The sequence below is a fragment of the Apodemus sylvaticus genome, chromosome 1 (genome assembly GCF_947179515.1).
Source record: "Apodemus sylvaticus chromosome 1, mApoSyl1.1, whole genome shotgun sequence".
In the NCBI taxonomy this organism is placed as follows: Eukaryota; Metazoa; Chordata; class Mammalia; order Rodentia; family Muridae; genus Apodemus; species Apodemus sylvaticus.
The window spans coordinates 103,984,148-104,004,501 of record NC_067472.1 but is presented as its reverse complement, the minus strand read 5'-3'; the positions used below and the strand labels follow the sequence as shown (position 1 = coordinate 104,004,501).

The following is a 20,354-nucleotide window of genomic DNA, read 5'->3' as shown; positions in this document are numbered from 1 at the left end:
TCCGGCTACTCCCTCCAAATCTACAAACTTGCGCTTCGGTGGGCCAGGTGTGAGCAGGGAGCTCCCAAGACCCAGCCTGCTAAGACCTCCCATCCACCTACCCCTGGGGCGGAAAAAGGGACCCGGCGGGAGAAGATGGGGCGGAACCCAAACAGGGCTTCGGCCCGCCCCATTTCCCCCCCTAAAAAAAGACCTGGATGGTGGTGGCGTCTCCAAGGATTTCTCTTCCTGCCCCGCCCCTCTGCCCCCTGGCTCCTTAAAGGCGCAGGCCTCTAGACGCTTGCCTACAACCACTAACTCCTAGAGTCTGTCAGGAGCATCCCTTTAACCTGGAAGAGAACTTTCGCTTTGGTAAATTGAACCTGTTGACCGAGCCTGGGGTCAGTCAGCCCTGAGGAGTTTTCCTCCGTTTGGAGGATAAGCCAATTTGCATTGGCTTAACCCAGCTAGAACAAAGCCTGGGACAAGTGTCTGTAGGGACCTTCCAGAATCAGATACAAAAACAGAGATCCTCCACCCACCTACCTGTTTCTCCTGGTCCTGCCAGAGTTTAAACAAAATAACGTCCTCCAATCTCCCCCCGCCGAGAATGGAGAACACTCACCCCAGATCCCGCGGGTGTGCAACGGGGTCTTACTTGCCCATGCCTGTATTCCCGACCCTCCGGAGGCAGAAGCAAGTGGAACTCTATCTACTTGTAAGCCAATTTTCTTGGTCTAGAGTTCCAGACCGTCAAGCTGTAAGAGACCTGGCCTCAAAGAAAAAAAGTAGAACAAGGAGGAGAAAAGCTGTCACGAGCCTTCAAAATCAATATATTCACAGTTTCCTGAGAGGACGGAGATGCTAAAGAATGTGTCATTGGGGCAAAATGGCTTAGCAGATAAAGGTGTTTTTGCCAAGTCTGAAGACTTTGAATTGAATCCCAGGGACCCACATGGTGGAAGGAGACGACAGCTCTTGCATGTTGTCCTCGGACTTACAGACCTGTGTCAAGTCATCCATGCAGCCCACACACACCCATGCACACACCCAGAATAAACACAAATACAGTTTAGCCGAAGGACAGAGGATGCTTCTGCCTCTGGGAAGCCTTCGTAACCTTCAGCCTCATCAGTAGGATACAGGGCTGGGTGAAATGAAAGCTTTTGTTTCTTCTGTATCCTCTAGATTGTCTTCCTAATGGACTATCCTTGTCCAAAGGGACCCAAGCCCAGTCAATCTGTATGGTAGGCAGTGTGAAGTTTTACCCCTTTCTCCCAAATCGCTGCGGGACTCCCATTTCCCGTTTCCCCTTCCTAAGCTGAGAACAGGGCTAAGCAGACACATGATGGGAACACGGGATGTGGGTGTGTTTGTTTGTTTAATGATTTTACTTATTTATTTAATGTATATGATTACACGTAGCTGTCTTCAGACATATCAGATCCCATTACAGATGGTTGTGAGCCATGTGGTTGCTGAGAATTGAACTCTGGACCTCTGGAAGAGCAGTGGTTTTTGTGTTTTTGTTTTTGTTTGGTTTGGTTTGTTTGTTTGGGGGGGTTGTTTGTTTTTTGTTTTTTGAGACAGGCTGTCCTGGAACTCATTCTGTACACCAGGCTGGCCTTGAACTCAGAAATCCACCTGCCTCTGCCTCCCAAGTGCTGGGATTACAGGCCTGTGCCACCATTTAGGGCTTCTTGAGTGCTAGACAAGCACTCTTCTAACTGAGTTACATTCTCAGCCCATGACAGGATAATGTTTGAGAATGATATACATAAAAAATCCTGGATCTGGGCTGGAGAGATGGCTCAGCGGTTAAGAACACTGGTTTAGAACACTGGTTTCTCTTCCAGAGGTCCTGATTCAATTCCCAGCAACCACATGGTTTTTCACAACCATCTGTAATGGGATCCAAATGCACTCTTCTGGTGTGTTTGAAGACAGCAATAGTGTATTTGTATAAATAAAATAAATAATTCTTTATAAAAGAATCCTGGATCTTCCTGTTATTTGAGACTCCAGAAGCAACTAGATTCCTACAGACTACTGAAGTATAGACACTCGATTCATCCACCTTCCAGGAAGAGGGAACTTGTAATGAAACATTTATATAGTGATGGTGGGGATGCGAACACCGTTTGCTTTGACTGGAAAGGATCTGTCCCCGCCCACTCACAAGCTCACAGTGACAATAATTCATTAAGCCCAGATGTGTCATAGATTTATTGAAAATGACTGTTGTAGAAACCCCAAGCATGGATCAGGAGAGGGGTGGAAGCAGGCTCAAGACGTCCTTATTCTTTGAAGAGTTGAACGGAGACCAAGGGTAGATCAAGGAGAAATCTAGAGAGAAGCCTGACCTCAGCCAAGGAGCCATAATGACAGCACTGGGGCCAGGCTGGGCACAAGAAGTACTACTGCATGGGACACAGTCCCGGATGTCATAGAGGAAGCATAGAACCTGGCCACTTCCTCATTTGGGTTGCCTTGGGCTGGATCGAACCACATCTGGATGCAGCGGCCACTCCCTCGGCTGTAGTTGCTGACCTTGTAGGAGTGACTCCAGAGACCCTCACAGAGGCTGGTTGGTGTCGGGAAGTAGTACTGGAACGTGCGGCAGGGTGCTGGGTCTGGGCACTTGTTAATGCCTGCAGGCAGAATCATAATGGGCACAGACATTTAGGCCTAGGGTCAAAACTCACCTCTGGACACCCCAGAAATCTTTAACCTCCCCTTTTTCCAACCCCTTCCTTCATCTCACTACCCTGAGGTCCTTACCTGAGGTCCAGTCCCAGCCTTTATGCCAGTCTCTCTTGCAGGTAAAGGAGGTCCGACAGTCTTCCCACCACTCCTGGCAGTCTTCTTTGCATAAGGGCACGTCCAGGAAACGCTCTTTACGCCAGCTCTGGTCCACCTAGGTGAACGGAATGTTGGCAGCTATAGCTGGGAAGAGACTGAGCCCAAGATTAGCCCCTCTGAAGTGTGTGAGGGAAGCAGCCATACCTGCTGGATCCAAGGCCCAAGGTTGGGGGAGCACTCATACAGGCAGGTGTCTTGGATGAAGTGACGTTTGCAGGCAGGCGCCATCTTGCCACAGTGATCCCAGTTAAAGTTATAGAGATGGGAGTTGTCCTTGTGTAGCTCCTGGCTGGTGTTGACTGAGCAGCAGGCATTTCTCTTCCATGGACTACACTAGTTGGGGAAGACACAGGGCTGAGTCCCTCTACCCTACTCTGTGCCTCATGTCGCCTTCCAGCCTTGCTTCACCAGGTCCTCTCTTCTTCCCTGCCTCAGACAGGCTGTTCTGTGAGCACTTATCACAAAGGCCTCTCTATCCTAGACCCCCGGGAGTCCCATCTCTAGAGAGATATAATCATCACAGTATAAGAAAGAAGCTAGAGAAGCCTTGTCTCTGGGATAACAGCTCATTTATGAAGCGTCTCATACTTTATAAAAACTCTTTTCAGTTGGGTTTGTTGGCAACATGCCTTGTAATCCCAGAATTTAGGAGGCTGAGGATGGAGGAGGGTCATGAATCCAAGGCCAGTCTAGACAGCCTGAATGAGACTCTATCTCAAAAACAAATGAAACATACCCCATCTTGGTGGCACATGCTTACAAAACCAGCACCGGGGAAGGAAGTAGAGGCAAGAGAATCAGGAGTTCAAGGTCACCCTCAGTCACATCCTGAGTTCAAAGCCAGCTTGAGCTATGTAAGACCCTATCTCAAAAGAAAGAAAGAAAGAAAGAAAGAAAGAAAGAAAGAAAGGAAGAAAGAAAGAAAGAAAGAAAGAAGCCAGGCGGTGGTGGCACATGCCTTTAATCCCAGCACTTGGGAGGCAGAGGCAGGTAGATTTCTGAGTTTGAGGCCAACCTGCTCTACAGAGTGAATTCCAGGACAGCCAGGGCTATACAGTGAAACCCTGTCTCAAAAAAAAAAAAAAAAGATTTGTTTATTCATTTTATGTATATGAATACATTGTAGCTGTAGTTGTCTTTAGGCATACTAGAAGAGGGCATCAGATCCAATTACAGATGGTTGTGAGCTAGCCAGGTGGGGGTGGCACATGCCTTTAATACCAGCACTTGGGAGGCAGAGGCAGGTGGATTATTGAGTTGGAGGCCAATCTGGGCTACAGAGTGAGTTCCAGGACAGCAAGGACTACACAGAGAAACCATGTCTCGAAAAAACAAAACAAAGCAAAAAAAAAACAAAAGGTCAAATGTCATATTCTGTGTTCTTATTTTTATTTTTTCACTATTTTAAACAATTTTTTTTGGATTTTTTTTTTTCCCCCCGAGTCAGGGTTTCTCTGTATAGCCCTGGCTGTCCTGGAACTCATTCTGTAGACCAGTCTGGCCTTGAACTCAGAAATCCACCTGCCTCTGCCTCCCAGAGTGCTGGGATTACAGGCGTGTGCCACCACTGCCCGGCTTATTTTAAACAATTTATGTGTGTGTCCCTACATGTATGTATGTACAAACCAGAAGAGGGCATCAACTCTTCTAGACCTGGAGTTATAGGTAGTTACGAGCTGCCAAGTGCATACTGGGAACTGAACTCATGTCTTCTGCAACAGCAGTAAGTGCTCACAACTGCTAAGCCATCTCTCCAGCCCTATGTTCAATACTATATATATATATATATATATATATATATATATATATATATATATATATATATATATATATATATATATATAAACACAGACACATAATATATATGTATATATCTGTCCTGGGAAAGATATAGCAATCAATAATAAAATGAACTGTTATACAATGAAATAAATAGTTACAGTAAGGTTTTGTTTTGGTTTTTTGCTTGCTTGTTTTGGAGGCAGGTTCTCAGTCTGTACCAGTGGCTGGCCTGGAACTCAGTTTATAGACCAGGCTGGCTTTGAACACAGAGATCTTGCCTCTGCCTCCTGAGTGTTAGGTTTAAAGGTGTGTGCCACCTCACCTGGCCAGGTTTTTGTTTTTAACCTTTGATTTTTTCCTCCCAGAACATAAAAGATAATCTAAACATATTTATCACAAAAAGGCCACACTGGGTTTCTGTCTGTTGGCATAAGTGCTTACAGGCTGTGTGAACTGCGGCCCTCACTCCGGTTATTCTCCGAGGGCCTTCTCACGTCTGCATTTGGCACTCTTGAGTATTTGAGGGTAGAAACCACCTCTTCTGTGGTCTTTCACCCTCCAATTTCTAGAGGAGATATCCATAATCCTGCCTGAATCCTACTATAAAAACTAGTCGTGTTGGAGGCTGGAGAGTTGGCTGAGCGGTTAAGAGCATTGGCTGTTCCTGGGGTCGATCTCAGCACCCACATGGCAGCTCACAACCCTCTGTAACTCCAGTTCCGGGGATCCAACACATATATGCAGGCAAAACATTAATGCTCACTTTAAAAAAAAAAAAAGGCAGGTTGTGTCTAACCTCTGAGAGTGAGTCCCTGTGCTTCCACAGGCCCTAATTTGAGTGATCTAGAGATTATCATCACATGGCCTCACGTGGCCTCTAATTAGAGGCTTCTAATGATCAACTGCTTCATTGCTACCACTGTGTCCTCTTCTGGAGAAAGCCCTCAGAAAAATCACCTCACTACTTTCCACCAAGTCATTTCTGTCCTCAAGAGCTCAGGGGGTGGGCGTGTCTGGCTGCTCACCATGCCCACCCTGCCATCTATCACCCTCCCAACAGAACCACACTGCAGCAGAACCTGGTCATGCAGCTTGTCCTCGGGGCCTGGCTTTGTCTTATGGTGCTTGGCGTCCATACAAACGTTGAGCAGCTCTGTTCTGTCCCGGGCAGTGCATGTTGTGACCATGTAGACCAAAAGCAGGAGTGCTGTCTGTTTCCAGGCCATGTCTGTCTGTCTGGGCAGAGGGAGCTGCAGTTAGGGAGACCTAGACCCGAGGGGTTGCTTCATTTATTCCCTGACTGAGACTCTTTGTACCTATAGTGAAAGATTGGTCCCTTCTCCTTCAGCATTCAGGTCCCGCGGCTCCCTGAAGCCGGAATAGAGGTCAGCAAGAAGGCTCTCTCACCCCGTGGCACGAGAGGCTTATAAAAGGAGCAGAGCTTCCCAGGCTAGAGGAGATGGCATGCCCCATGCTCTCATCTTCTTTCCAGACTTTATGACATGTAGCTAAATAGTCCAGGTCCCTGCTGCTTGCTACCTTGAAAAGGGCCAGGGACACACAGATCCTTCATCCTGTCACAGGAGGTTCTCGGTACTCCACTCTTTATCAGCTGTGTCATCGTGTCAGCCTAGAAATCCTGTTAGCCCTGAGGGAGGTGGTGACCCAGCCCTGCCGAGTTCTCCAGATTGGCAGGAGGATCAGGTGGCATAGCCCACAGGATGGTGTGGTTAGAGGCTACACAAGAAAGAGTGCTGCTTTGTAAAGCTTTGTCTCCTCAGTCTTTTCCTTCCCTGTTCTCCAAAAGCCCTTCCGCCCTGCACCCCTTCCTGACACCGGCATCTGCAGAAAAAGCATCAGACCTGACCTAAACCTCTCAAAAGGAAATACATACAAAACAAATTCAGCTACAATTGGTGATACATGCCTGCAATCCCAGTGCACGGAGAAGCAGGAAGGGGGAAGGGTTGCAGGTTGTAGGCCAATCTGTGATATATGGTGCGAATTTGTCATCCCCCTACCCTAAAAGGTAATGACCTAAAGAACTGAAGGCCCGAGGCCAGCCTGGTCTACAGAGTGAGTTCCAGGACAGCCAGGGCTACACAGAGAAACCCTGTCTCGAAAAAGCCAAAGAGAACCACCACCACCACCACCACCACCACCACCACCACCACCACCACAACAACAACAACAACAACAACAACAACAAAAAAAAAAAACAAAACAAAAAAAAACTGAAGGGCAGTGTAAAAATCTCTCTTGGAACTGGAGAGATGGATTAGCATGTTAAGACACTTGCCACCAAATCTAAAGGCCTGAGTTCAATCTCTGGAATCATATGGTATCAATAAAGAGCTGAATCCCCACATACACTTATACATACAACATACATATATACATCATACATACACTACCAATCCATATTCATTCAATAATAAAATGTGAGAAGCTTTTAAAGGTTTGGATTTTGACTGAGAGATATGTTCCTTCTTAGCACAAACCTGCCAAGACCCCCCATATGTCCGTGCCATCCTCTCCCCACTTGGAAGATCTTACCTCAATGTCCTTGGCTTCTAGGAGCACACATAGGGGTATCCAAGTTGGCTCCTTCCTCGATCAGACCCTGTGCAGTCCCCACAGGCTTTGTTCAAAGCCCGGCAGAGAAGCTTTGGTAAGCACGGAGTAAAATATCCCCATTCAGCACTTGCGTTCTTCCTCCTTTGGCTGATCCCACCCCGTTCCGGACTCCTATGAGTCGTTCAGTCTAGTCGTTACTGTTTTAATTCAGCTCTCCACTTTAAATTTTTTTTTATTTTGACTTATCGCATGTGCCATGTGTATACAGGTGTCCATGATGGTCAGACCAGGGCATGGGACCCACTAGAGCTGCAGTTACAGGTGGTTGTGAGGCATGCTAACTGAGAACTAGGGACCACACTCCAGTCCTGTGGAAAAGCAGGAAGTGCTCATAACCACTGAAGCTTCATCCCTCCAGCCCCTTTCCTCTTGAGTTGTTCACGCCAGGATCCACACACTCCACAACCACTAGCATCTGGACAACTGCCCATCCCAAGGGAATCTGAAGTGTATTCCGGGTGGTTTCTGGGACAAGGCTAGCTTGACAGAAGTATACCCTGGCTGAGAAGAAGCCAGGCCGTAACGTCATGCCAATAGGGCCCTATGAGAGATCCACCCCCTTTAAAAACTCTCAGGACTCACTAGACCTTACCAAATTGTAATTGGTGTCCCAGAACATTTTAGAGAAATATACATGTAAAACCCTGGTGCATCCTGCATAGGCCTAAATGATTTCTGTCAACTTACGTCCAGAGTGGACATGGATAGAAGTTGACAGATTTTCTCTGGGATACAGTTAACTTAAATTGTCATTAGTGTGATAATAATATTTTAACCATTTGAATTATTATTATTATTATTTTGGGTTTTTCAAGACACGGTTTCTCTATATAATTCTTGCTATCCTGGAATTCACTCTGTAGACCAGGCTGGCCTTGAACTCAGAGATCTACCTGCTCTGCCTCCTGAGTGCTGGGACTAAAGGTGTGTGCCACCACTACTTACTATTTATTTTTATTTTACATGTATGAGTATTTTGTCTAAATGTGCATGGCTTTGTTAGGGTTTTTATTGCTGTGAAGAGACACCATGACCATGGCAACTCTTATAAGGAAAACACTGGGGCTGGCTTACAGGTTTAGAGGTTCAGTCCATTATCATCATGGTAGGAAGCATGACAGCATGAAGGCCAACACGGTGCAGGAAAAGGAGCTGAGAGTTCTATATGCTTTTTAAAAAAAGATTTACATATATATACATATATATATGCATGTGTGTGTGCTCTATCTGCATGCACACCTGCGTGCCAGAAGAGGTCACTAATCACATGACAAATGGTTGTGAGATACCATGTGGTTGCTGAGAATTGAACTCAGCACCTCTGAAAGAGCAGCCAGTCTAGGTATCAGTAAGGCATCTCTCTAATCTTGAGTTCTATATCTTGATCCATAGGTAGCAAGAAAAAAAAAGTGGTTTGACCTTTTTTTTTAAGATTTATTTATTTTTGGTATGTGAGTACACTGTAGCTGTCTTCAGACACACCAGAAGAGGGCTGGTTCCCATTAAGGATGGTTGTGAGCCATGACGTGGTTGCTGGGAATTAAACTCAGGAAGAACAGGTTAGTGCTCTTAACCATTAAGCTACTTCCCCTGTCCCTGTGACTTGACCTTCTGAGACCTCACCTCAAAGCCCACCCCATAGAAGCATACTTCTTCTAACAAGGCCACACCCACTTCAACAAGGTCACGCCTCCCGTAGTGCCACTCTCTATGGGCCAAGTGTTAAAACATGTGAGTCTATGAGGACTATTTCTATTCAAAACACTACAACATGTATGTGTACCACAGGCCTACAGTGTCCTCAGAGACCAGAAGTGTATAGGATACCCTGGAACCAGAGTAAAAGATGGTTGCGAATTGACACGTGGTTTCTAGGAATCCAACAGAGCCCTCTGCAAGAGCAGCAAGCAATCTTAAGTAAGCACAAGCCATCTGTCTAGCCCCATCTTAGCTCTTCACAACTATATTCATCCTGAGTGGTCATTCAAGTCACTTTGGAGCCCAGCCACCCTAGCTTTTTTCGTGCCACAAAGACTCTAGAGCTAGACCTAAAGGTGCACACCTATAATCCCAGCTCCTCAGGAGGCTGAAGCGGGGGAGGAGCACAAGTCCAAGTCCAGTCTGTTCAAGAGAGACTGGTCAGCATGGGAACAGAGAGTTCAAGGTCAGCATGGGAAACTTAGTGAAACTCTTCTCAAAATGAACGCTAAAAAGAGGACTGTGGATATAGTTCAATAATAAGGCCACAGGTTCAGTCCTTCATAGTGTGTGTGTGTGTGTGTGTATGCATATGGATATGTGTAGATGAAAGCTCTTGTGCAAATGGAGGCAGAAGACAACCCTGAATGTTGTTCCTCAGGTGCTGGCAATATCTTCTTCTTAAGACAGAGCCTCTCCTGGAGCTCTCTTAGTGTGCTGAGCTGTCTCTGCCTCCCCGGTGCTGGGATCATAAGCATGCTCTGTGATACCCAACTTTCTCCCAAATATCTGAGATGGAATTGGATTCAGGTCTTCATAATTTTTTTTTTTTTTACAAAAATTTCCCTTAGTGAGTTCCCTTGGCCACAATCCCCAGTACTGAAGCAAACAAGCAAACAGTGGTTCCAAGTCCATAAGCTGCTCTGCGCACTTCCTCTCCCTTCAACCACGGTCAGTCACGCTCTGGGTTTGTTTTCAATGAAGTTCACTTCTTTAGGCACCTCATGCAGCTTTGTGTGTGGCCAGCTTGTTTCACAGAGAAAACTTGAGCCAGGCATAGTGGCTTGTGTTTGTAATCTTAGCAGTTTGGAGGCTGATGCAGGGAGATGTCCATGAGTTCAAGGCTAGCCTGGACTATAGACTGAGTTCCAAAGGTCAGCCTGGACTTCTGAGTGAAGCTCTAAAGGCCAAGAAACACACTACAAAAGACTCATCCAGGGCTGGCGATAGCTCAGTGATGACTAAGAGCATGTATTGCAGCCTCTTGTGGTGGCACACACCTTGATCCCAGCACTCAGGATGCAGACATAGGTTCATCTCTGGCTAGCCTGGTCTATAGAACAAGTTCCAGGGGGCTGGTGAGATGGCTCAGTGGGTAAGAGCACTGACTGTTCTTCCAAAGGTCCTAAGTTCAAATCCCAGCAACCACATGGTAACTCACAACCATCTCATAATGTGATCTGACGCTCTCTTCTGGTGTGTCTGAAGACACCTACAGTGTGCTTATATATAATAATAAGTAATTAAATCTTTGCGGGGGGGCTGGAGAGATGGCTTAGCGGGTAAGAGGACTGACTGCTCTTCCAAAGGTCATGAGTTCAAATCCCAGTACCCACATGGTGGCTCACAACCATCCATAAAGAGATCTGATGCCCTCTTCTGGTGTCTGAAGACAGCTACAGTGTACTTACATGTAATAAATAAATAAATCTTAAAAAAAAAAAAAAAAAACAACTTTGTCAGGCAGTTCAAGGCCAGCCTGGTCTACAGAGTGAGTTCCAGGACAGCCAGGGCTGCACAGAGAAACTCTGTCTTGAAACCCCCGCTCCCCCCAAAAAAAGAATTCATCTGGAAGCCTGAATTAATTTTGTCCCCTCACTTTCCCTCATTCTCTAATATCCAATTCTCCAAGCTGAGGGATATTATTCACAAATGACAGCTATGCATTGCTCCATGACAAAGATATACTGGAAAACAAGTCAGCGGGCAGTTCTGTCACTGTGCAAACATCACTGAATGCACTCTGGGTCAGTCACTCCAGGTGACATCTGGATGCGGTCAAGAGATGCAAACACAAGATCTGGGAGTCTTTCTGTTTGGTGTGGGTGTGTATAGGATCATGCCTACTGTAAATATCAAATGTATAGCACAGTAAGCCAGGTGTGGTAGTCCATGACTGTAATCCTACACAGGATACAGAATAAGACCCTGTCTCAAAACAAACAGCAAAAACCATGAAGAGGCTGGAGATGTTCTCCGGGTAAAAGCTTGTCGCTCATTCAAGGCTGATGAGCCCAGTTTGGACTCTGGAAACAAAATGGAAGAAGAAAACAGACTCCTAACAGTTGTCTCCTCCCCTCCACATATACCTGTGTGCGTACATAATAAATAAAATTAAGGAAATGTAATTCATTTTCATGTATATTCATTGTTAGTTTACAGGTGTATAGCTCACCCTGGTGTAGCATTATATTCAGTAAGCAGGACAATCGTGATGTTGTTGAGTCCAGCCTTGGCCATGTAATGACATCTTCTCAAAAGGGGGTAAGAGAGAGCTAGAAAAGTGGCTTAGCATAGCAGAGTGCTTCCTTCTCTCAGAGGACCCAGCAGGCTTCCCAGCTCTAGGGAATGGCCTTTGAAGACACTAAACTTGTGTGTGTGTGTACTTTTATGTGTGTTCTGGAACTCACTGTACAGACCAGGCTGACCTTGAGACATTATACTTTTGATCCTCTTAGCTGTTCCCACCAGTGCCATGATTAAAGGTCCTGAACCACATGAATTGCCTCCCTTTATTCTAATAATATAATCAAATGATTTGGGATATTAAGTCTTAACTTTCTTCCCCAGGATAAATCCTACTCGGTATTAGACTGAAGTACTTTGGACATATTGCAGAATTTAGTTTCCTAGTAGTCTACTGAGAAGATTGCAACCTTATTAATGGAGGATCCTGGTCCTCAGTTTCCCTTCTTTCTGTGTCTTTGTCCAGTTTTGTATCAGGATAATACTGAGGTCACATTGCTCATCTACTTATTTGGAGTTTCTGAAATGCTGTATGTTTGTGTGTGTCATAATTGGTTCTTTCCTAGTACCGAGATTTGAACCCAGGACCTCACATATACAAGGCAAACGCTAAAATGTTGGGTTTTATTACTCTTCAGATATTTGGTAGACCTCTGAGGCCTCCCTGGCCTGGGGGCTTCTTGTGGAGAGTTATAAGAAAATTAATCTGTTCCTCTGCTGTAAGCCTACTTCAAGGTTTTTACTTCACCTTTAGTAGCTGGTGTCTTCTTAAAAATTTATACCTGAACACTCTCAGCTAGCCATTGAACTGAGCACAGGGTCCCCAATGGGGGACCCAAGGAGCTGAAGGGATTTGCAGCACCATAGGAGGAACAATGATATGAGACACCCAGTACTCCTAGAACTCCCAGGGACAAAAACATCAACCAGATAGTACACATGGTGTTACCCATGGCTCCAGATGTATAGGCAGCAGAGGATGGCCTTGTTGGACACCAAAGGGAGGAAAGGGCCCTGGTCCTGGAAAGGCTCGATGCAGCAGTGTAGGGGAATACCAGGACAGGGAAGCGGGAGGGGGTTGATTGGGGAACAGAAGGAGGGGAGATGGCTTATGAAACTTTGGGGGGACCAGGAAAGGGGAAATCATTAGAAATGTAAATAAAGAATATATCTAATAAAAAAAAAACATATGAAAAAAAAAAAAAGAATTTGTACCTGAATGAGCAGTGATGGCTCATGCCTTTAATCTTAGAGCTTGGGAGGCAAAGGCCGGGATCTCCAGTTGGAGGCCAGCCTGGTCTGCAGAGTGAGTTCCAGGAGAGCCAAGGCTACTCAGAGAAACTGTGTCTCAAAACCAAACCAAACAAAACAACAGAAGGAGGAATAGGAGAAGGAGGAGTAGGAAGAAGAAGAGGAAGAAGAAGAGAAGGAAGAGGAAGAGAAGTAGTTGTTGAAGAAGAATCTAGCGGAGCGATGGTGACGCACGCCTTTAATCCCAGCACTTGGGAGGCAGAGGCAGGCGGATTTCTGAGTTCAAGGCCAGCCTGGTCTACAGAGTGAGTCCCAGGACAGCCAGGGCTACACAGAGAAACCCTGTCTCGAAAAACCAAATATACATATATATACTTTGTACCTTTGGGGGGATACAGATACAGCTCAGGGGTAGAGTGCATGACCAGTAAGAATGAAGTCCTAGGTTCAATACCCAATGGCAGAAAAATAAATAATCCAGTAGTAAGGGCTAGCAAGATTAAGTAGGGTCATAGTCATCTGTAACTGCAATTCCAGGGAATCCAGCACCTTCTTCTGTCCTCCTCAGGCACCAGGCACTCACATGATATACAAACATACATGCAGGCAAAACTAAAATAAGAATAAATAAAACTCAAAAAGACAGACAGTAAGAAAGGTTTTACGTGAGTGCAACACCTGGTATTTCACAGAGATAGTTTCTACTGACTACTTTTTCCTCTTATTTCTTTGTATACCCCCCCTCTCTCTTTTTTTCTGTTGAAAACTGACTTTTAAGATAATTAATTGGGCAAAAGCACTTTGCACTGCCTTTGTGTTTCTTCCTGGCAGTGCTGGCCGGCCTGAGGATCCCTGAGGTTCAGTCTTCCTGGAGCTTCCCTAGACACATGGATTACTGAATGTCTGTGGATTTCTAGATCCCCGGGGTTGCACCAAATGTTTCTTAAGCCATCTCACTTCCCTAAGTCTTTTGTTTGGCCTCATGTTTATCTTATCTTTATTCCTGCCTTTGACAGCCAGAAGGTCAATTTATAGTTGTACATACACTGATGGTTTGTACAAACAATTCTATGTTCACCATGTGAGCCACAGTCAGGTCAAATAAAGACTAGCATTGTGAATGGCAGCTAATTCTATTTTGTAATTTTCTTTATTTATTTTGAGACAGGGTCTCACTACATTGCCCAGGCTAGTCTCTAATTCCCAAGTCCAACTAATCAAGAAGTTAGGACTTCGCACACAGGCCATGACACCTAGAATGAATGGGACTTTTAAAGGGGACAGCAGGTGGGTGGAGGAGTCCGAGCTGCCCATAGACAGGGGAGACTCCAGAACCATTCTGCCCCCTCTAGTGGCGGCCAGGGTGCTATCACAGCAATGGCACTAAGACTTGCTTTTTGGAAGTATCTACTGTGGAGTTGAGTTTCCAAAACAGAAACAAACAAGAAACAAGAAAAACTGCCACACAGTTCACTGTTTCTACTGAGAGTTGGCCATTTTTCTTTCTTTCTTTTTTATTTAAGATTTGAAATTTTCTACGTAGGTAGGTGTGTGTGTGTGTAACACAAATTCCTGGTACCAATTGCTTTCTATACCTATGATAAAGACCATGACCAAAAGCAACTTGGTGAGGAAAGGGTTCATTTCATTTAACAAAGTCCATTTGTCATCATAAAATGAAGTCAGGGTAGGAACTAACGTCAAGAATTCAATCTGGAGCAGGGCGGTGGTGGTCCACTTGGGAGGCAGAGGCAGGTGGATTTCTGAGTTCGAGGCCAGCCTGGGCAACAGAGTGAGTTCCAGGACAGCCAAGGCTACACAGAGAAACCCTGTGGAAGTGGGGGGGAACACCAAAAAACCAAAAAAATTCAATCTGGGATGATGGAAGGGTGCTGCTTGCTGACTTGCCCTCCACGGGCCTCAGCTGGCTTTCCTATACAGCCCAGGACAGCAATACACATATTTGCCACATACATACCTCATGCCCTCAGAGGTAAGAAAGGGGCATTAGATTTCCTGGAACTGGAATTAGAGATGTTTATGTGCCACCATGTGGGTACTGGGAACTAAACCAGGCCTTTGCAAGAGCAGCCAGTATCCTTAACCACTGTTGTAGATGAGCCAGAGATTAGCCGTCTATTATCCAGCCCCTAATATTTTCTTGTGACAGGGTCTCCCTGTGTAGTCCCAGTAGGCCCAGAATTCTCTATGTTGACCAGGCAATCCTCTGTTCCACCATACCTGGCTCCCCCCAGCCTTCCATTTTTTCCTTCCATATTTTTCCTTCCATTTTTGAAAATGTATTAATTTCAAGCGTTCTGGAAAATCCAACGCTGACACTTGCCAGGATTCTTGCTGCTTTGGAGGAGGAATGGAGTCTCAGGTGTCCTTGCTCTGTCCTTCGAGGAGTGCTAGCTCAGATTACTTCTATTTTAAGAAGTATAAAGCTTTAAATGATATCGGTAGCCCAGAGTGTAGTCTATTCTTAACACGAAAAAATAAAAGTAGTTTTGTTTCCTGTGTGTGTTTTCCCCTGACTACAGCTTTTATGTCCTTACACAACCTAAAAGTGAACTTTCACTTCTCAAAATCTCTGTTATTTTTCAGTTAGTTTTTCTGGTGACTCATGTCAAATTCTCAGATCTTGCTTTAACATAATCCAGTGGGAGGGCTCCCCACGTCTACAGAAGTCACAACTGTTTGTTTGTGAGTTTGTTTTGCTTGGGATTGAGCTGAAGAACTTTTGTATGTTGAACAAGAGTTCTACCACTCAATTATACACAGCTGGGTGTGGTGGCACACACCTTTAATCCCAGCACTCAGGAGGCAGAGATAGCTGGATCTCTGTGAGTTTGAAACTAGTCTGGTCTACAGAGTCCCATGACAGCCAGGGATACAGAGAATCCCCATCTCAAAACAAAGAAACAAGGAACCCAGAGATGCTCATCCCCACTAGATAGATTGTTATATAAAATGGAAAATGCGACTGTGATTCTGGGTCTTCCTAGAGAGATAAGAGCACCCCCATGCTCGCATGCAAGGGTTTACAAGGTCACTATTAATTCTATTGCCAAGCTAAATAAATGTTTTTTGAGATTTAAAAAAATCTTGGGTTTATATAGTTGCAGAAGCCAGAGGAGGGCATTGGATCCTCTGAAACTGGAGTTACAGACAGTTGTTGCCTACATGTGGGTACTGAGAATAGAAGCCCGGTGTGGTGGATCACACTAATCCCAGAACTCAGAAAGGCAAACACAAGTTTGGAACTATGAATGAAATAATGAGGGGGCTGGAGAGATAGCTCAGTGGTTAGGAGCACTAGCTGCTCTTCCAGAGATCCTGAGTTCAATTCCCAGCAAACACAACCATCTGAAATGGGATCCAATGAACCTCTTCAGGTGTGTGTGAAGACGAACAGTTTACTCACATACATTAAATAAATCATTAAGATCTTTAAAAACTGTAATAATAAGCTTCCAGGGTCAGTGCTTAGAGGCACTCGGGACAGTCCAGATGTTTGACATCCAGCATTTGACATCCCATCATGGGCTTTCCTACAATACAGCCTCTAACAAAACTAGGCTGGCTCGAACCCCTGGCAACAGGAATGTTTACCTTTACACCAAGAAGGATGGGAAAGCACCTAAATTCATGAGGTGAAGTGTGTGCCCAGGCAGACTGCAAGGGTTCATGCTGTGAGACCCAAAGTCCCTATGAGCTTGTCTAAGACAAAGAAACACATCAGCAGGGTCTAAGGTGATTCCGTGTGTGCCAAGTGCATTCGTGACAGGATCGAGTGGGCTCTCCTTATTGAGGAGCAGAAAATCGTTGTGAAAGGGTTGAAGAACAAGCACAGACTCAGAAAGCAAAATAAATAGGCAGCTTTTTAAAGTAATAAAAATCAAGACTTGATCTATGGAAAAAAACGAAACAATACCCTCAAAAGAATGTAATAATCAGTTGGTTAGATTTGATGTGAACACTAAGCCTTCTGCCTTCTTCCTCTTTTCATTTTTTGTTTTATTTTGTTTTTCTAGAGAGGGTTTCTCTGTATAGCCCTGGCTGTCCTAGAACTCATTCTGTAGGCCAGGCTAGCCTCACACACTCAGAGATCCGCCTGCCTCTGCCTCCAGAAAGCTGGGATTAAAGGCGTGTGCCCCCCACTGCCCGGCGATATTGGAAATTATCAATAGGTGGTTTCTCGTCTCTCCTCCAGTCTATCTAAAGATTCCTCCCACAGTTTACTGACAGGAAACAGACTCATGCAACTGACATCACTGCCTTAAACTAACACTTGGATGAATCAAACTTTTTGAGGCCTGAGATTTGAGTTTTCAGAAATTTTCCAGCCTCTAGGCAGAAGACATGGAAAGAGATGCTTAGATGCTTACCCAAGAAATAATTTTAAAGGAATGAGTCAATTTAATGAGAGAGATGAGATTGTGGTTATCATCTTGTTATTTTGGGTAATGTACTTCATATATTTTTTTTGATTAGTCATATGATAGTCTTTTTTCTCCCTGGCTCTGGTCTATAACCCTCAATTTAGCAGGCTATACTTGTGCCAGCTGGAATAAACATCCTCTTTTAAAAAGTCCTTGGTCAGTGGGCAACTCCCCTAAACGTCTCAACTGGATTTGCCTACCGCCTACTCTGAGAACAGAGTTCCTCCTGGAGCAGTTGCCACCCTGCCTCCTTTTCTCACTCTCCCCAAGGCCTCGTTCTTATTTTTTTAAGACAGGATCTCATTATATTGCTCTGGCTGACCTGGAACTTGCTATATGGACCAGGCAGGCTGGCGTCAAACTCAGAGATTAGACTGTCTCCATTTTCCAATGCTATCCACTAGGCTTGTTACAAGACTAGGGTGGTTACCGGGGGATTACTCTGCTAATATAGTCATTTACATAGGTTCACAGTGCTAACCCTCCTCCCTGGGATCCCACTGAAAGTCACATGAGTAACTTGGGGCTGGAATATCTCTGTTCTTCCAGGGGACTAGAGTGTAGATCCTAGCACCTCACCCCTTGGTAGATCACAACTGGCTGTGACTCCAGTTCCAGGGCACCTGACCTCTCCCCTGGCCTCCTGCACTTACAGGGTACATATAAATTCATGCACGGCCATACATACACAGATGAATAAAAACTAATTGTCCAGGTATAGTGGTGCAAGCTTTAATGCCAGCACCTACAAGTCAGAGGCAGACTGATTTTTTTGTGAATTTGAGACTAGCTTGGCCTGCATACAAGTCAGTTAGGGCTATATAGTAAGCCCTTCTCTCAAGCATTAATTTAAAAAAGAAGAAAATCATTGAAAACTTGGACTTCTGTTAGTTCTACTGGGGAAGGATCTGACCTAATCAATGAACTCATCCACCGATAGAGTAACAATATGATGGCAAGGTGGACATGGTGGCACACACCTAGAATCTCAGTACTTGTGAGGCTGAGGGAGGATTGCCATGAGTTCAAAGCCAACCTGTGGGCTTTAGGACAGCTTGAGCTAGAGTGAGAGTCCCTCTCAAAATAAAAAAACAAAACAAAACTGCAAAACAAATAACCCAGTGTCTTTTAGGAGGTGGTAGAAAGGAGGATTGTGAGACTTTAGCTGGTTGGGAGCAGGTCACTGTGTGTGTGTGGGGGGGGGGCACCCTGAAAGAACGCATCTAGTCATTTGCTCTATACATCCTGACCACCATAATTCATAGTGATCCACTTCTTCTGGGACATGTTTCCACTGCTCTGATGTTCTGCCTCAGCACAGGCCCAGAAACAGTAAAGCTACCTGAAGCTGTGAGTCAGAATGCATTGTCTTCCCATAAGCTGTTTTCACAGTTATTTTGTCACAGACAAGGAGGCTAAAATACTTGTCCAGAAGCGCAAACTAGTTATATGATAGGAAGGTCTTTGTAGTGGCCGCAGGTTGTTTGACAGACCTGGTGATTTTGTTTCTTCTGGAACATGATAGCATTAAGATACTTTCCAGATTTCCTGGATTCCACACTCTTATCTCAAGGAGTGTGAGACAAGATAGAATTACCCCCTAGCCCTGTAGAACACCTAGTGGTCACCCTAGAATCTGAATTAAGTAGCAGAAGGTCTCTAACAATCCACAGCAAACGTTGTAGCTTAGTCAAGAGATAAGGCTATTTTTCCAAAGCCGTGAGATGAGCCAATTCAAAGCAGATTGGATTAGATTAAAGGCAGGGTTTTGGGGGAAGCAGTTCTTGGGCAGGTTCACTGGCCCCAGGACTGAGGCCAGGGAAGTAGCCGAGGGGAAGGTGGGTGGGGGAGAGAAAGAGAGAAAGGGAGTACACAGAGAGAGAAAAGAAGAGACCAAAATGTCTGTACTATACAGGGAGGCGCCTCTGGGGGAAGGGCAGCCCAACCCCTGTGCTGCAAAGTTCCCGGTTAGGGGGGCAAGGTATGGCAGGTAGGGACTGAGGGATGCTGGGAGAACCTGGAGGCCAGGTCTGCTTTGATGAGTAAAATCCTGTGCCCCTGGTCTGAAACTGAACATAAATGTTAGCTATGCTAAATTTCTAGGTTATTAGAAATGTTACTGTACCAGATGGAAGGATGCCCCCATCAGAGCTGCTCCTTAGAGCACTTGCTGTTCTTCCAAAAGACCCAAGTCAGCACCTATAGCAGGTGGCTCACGACTGCCTCTCACTCCAGCCCAAGAGATCCAAGGATCTTCTCTTCTGCTCTCCGTCTCCAAGGATACTGCAAGCCCAGGCGTCACACACATGCACCACAAGCATAGTACCACACACATGCAGCTGTGTGTGCACAAACACACATATTTTTTTTCCTCAAGACAGGGTTTCTCTGTGTGTAGCCCTAGCTGTCCTAGAACTCACTCTGTAACCCAGGCTAGCTTTGAACACACACGAGATTCACCTACTTCTGTCTCCTGAGTGCTGGAATTAAAGGCATGTATCACTACCGCCAGGCTTACACACCTACATTTAGAAAATGAAATGTTACTGTAATACCCGTGAAACAGCTCAGGCATTACTCTCTATACAAGCACAAGACCTTAGTTCAGTTTTCCAGCACCCATGTGAAAATCTGGAGAGGTAGCACATCTGTGAGCCTTCCACTGGGAAGTGGAGACAGATGGAGCCTGGGAGTTCACTGAAACTTTCAGTCTCGCCAAGTTGGTGAATTCCAGATTCCTGGAGAGACTCTGTAACAAAAAGCTGGAGAAGTATCTTAGTCATCTATTGCTGTGAAGAGACACCATGATCAAGACAACTCTTATAAAGGAAGCATTTAATGGAGGGCTTACCTACAGAGTTTCAGAGGTCTAGTACATTATCATCGTGGCAAGGAACATGGCAGGGTAGGCATGGTGCTGGAACCATAGCTGAAAGCTACAGCCTGATCTGTAGACCAAGAGAAAAAGAACTCAGTTTAGCATTGGCTTTTGGAACCTTAAAGCCCACCCTCCCCAACCCCACCCCCTTCCTTCAGCAAGGCCACACCTCCTAAACTTTCTAATCCCATTAAAGAGTTTCACTTCCTGGTGATTTAGCATTCAAAGATATGAGTGTTGGAGGGCCATTTCATATTCAAACCACCACAGAAAGGCTTCAAAGGTGGCTCAGCAGT

General features: G+C 45.3%; 1 protein-coding gene across 7 annotated transcripts; it reads right to left on the bottom strand.

The window, feature by feature from the left end:
- Positions 1 to 2,181: 2,181 nt before the first annotated feature.
- Positions 2,182 to 20,127, bottom strand: Folr2 (folate receptor beta). 7 transcript variants are annotated; one of them, XM_052156659.1, is made up of 6 exons: positions 20,032 to 20,127; positions 19,779 to 19,942; positions 5,703 to 5,859; positions 2,986 to 3,174; positions 2,761 to 2,896; positions 2,182 to 2,630 (listed from the first exon to the last, which is right to left on the bottom strand). In XM_052156659.1, exons 2-6 carry the CDS (start codon positions 19,826 to 19,828, stop codon positions 2,344 to 2,346), a joined length of 819 nt encoding a protein of 272 aa, XP_052012619.1. In that variant the 5' UTR covers positions 19,829 to 19,942; positions 20,032 to 20,127; the 3' UTR covers positions 2,182 to 2,343. The 7 variants fall into 7 exon arrangements, with proteins under 7 accessions (XP_052012619.1, XP_052012638.1, XP_052012628.1 ...); XM_052156678.1 differs by having other exon boundaries at positions 5,703 to 5,855; XM_052156668.1 differs by having other exon boundaries at positions 20,036 to 20,127.
- Positions 20,128 to 20,354: the final 227 nt, after the last annotated feature.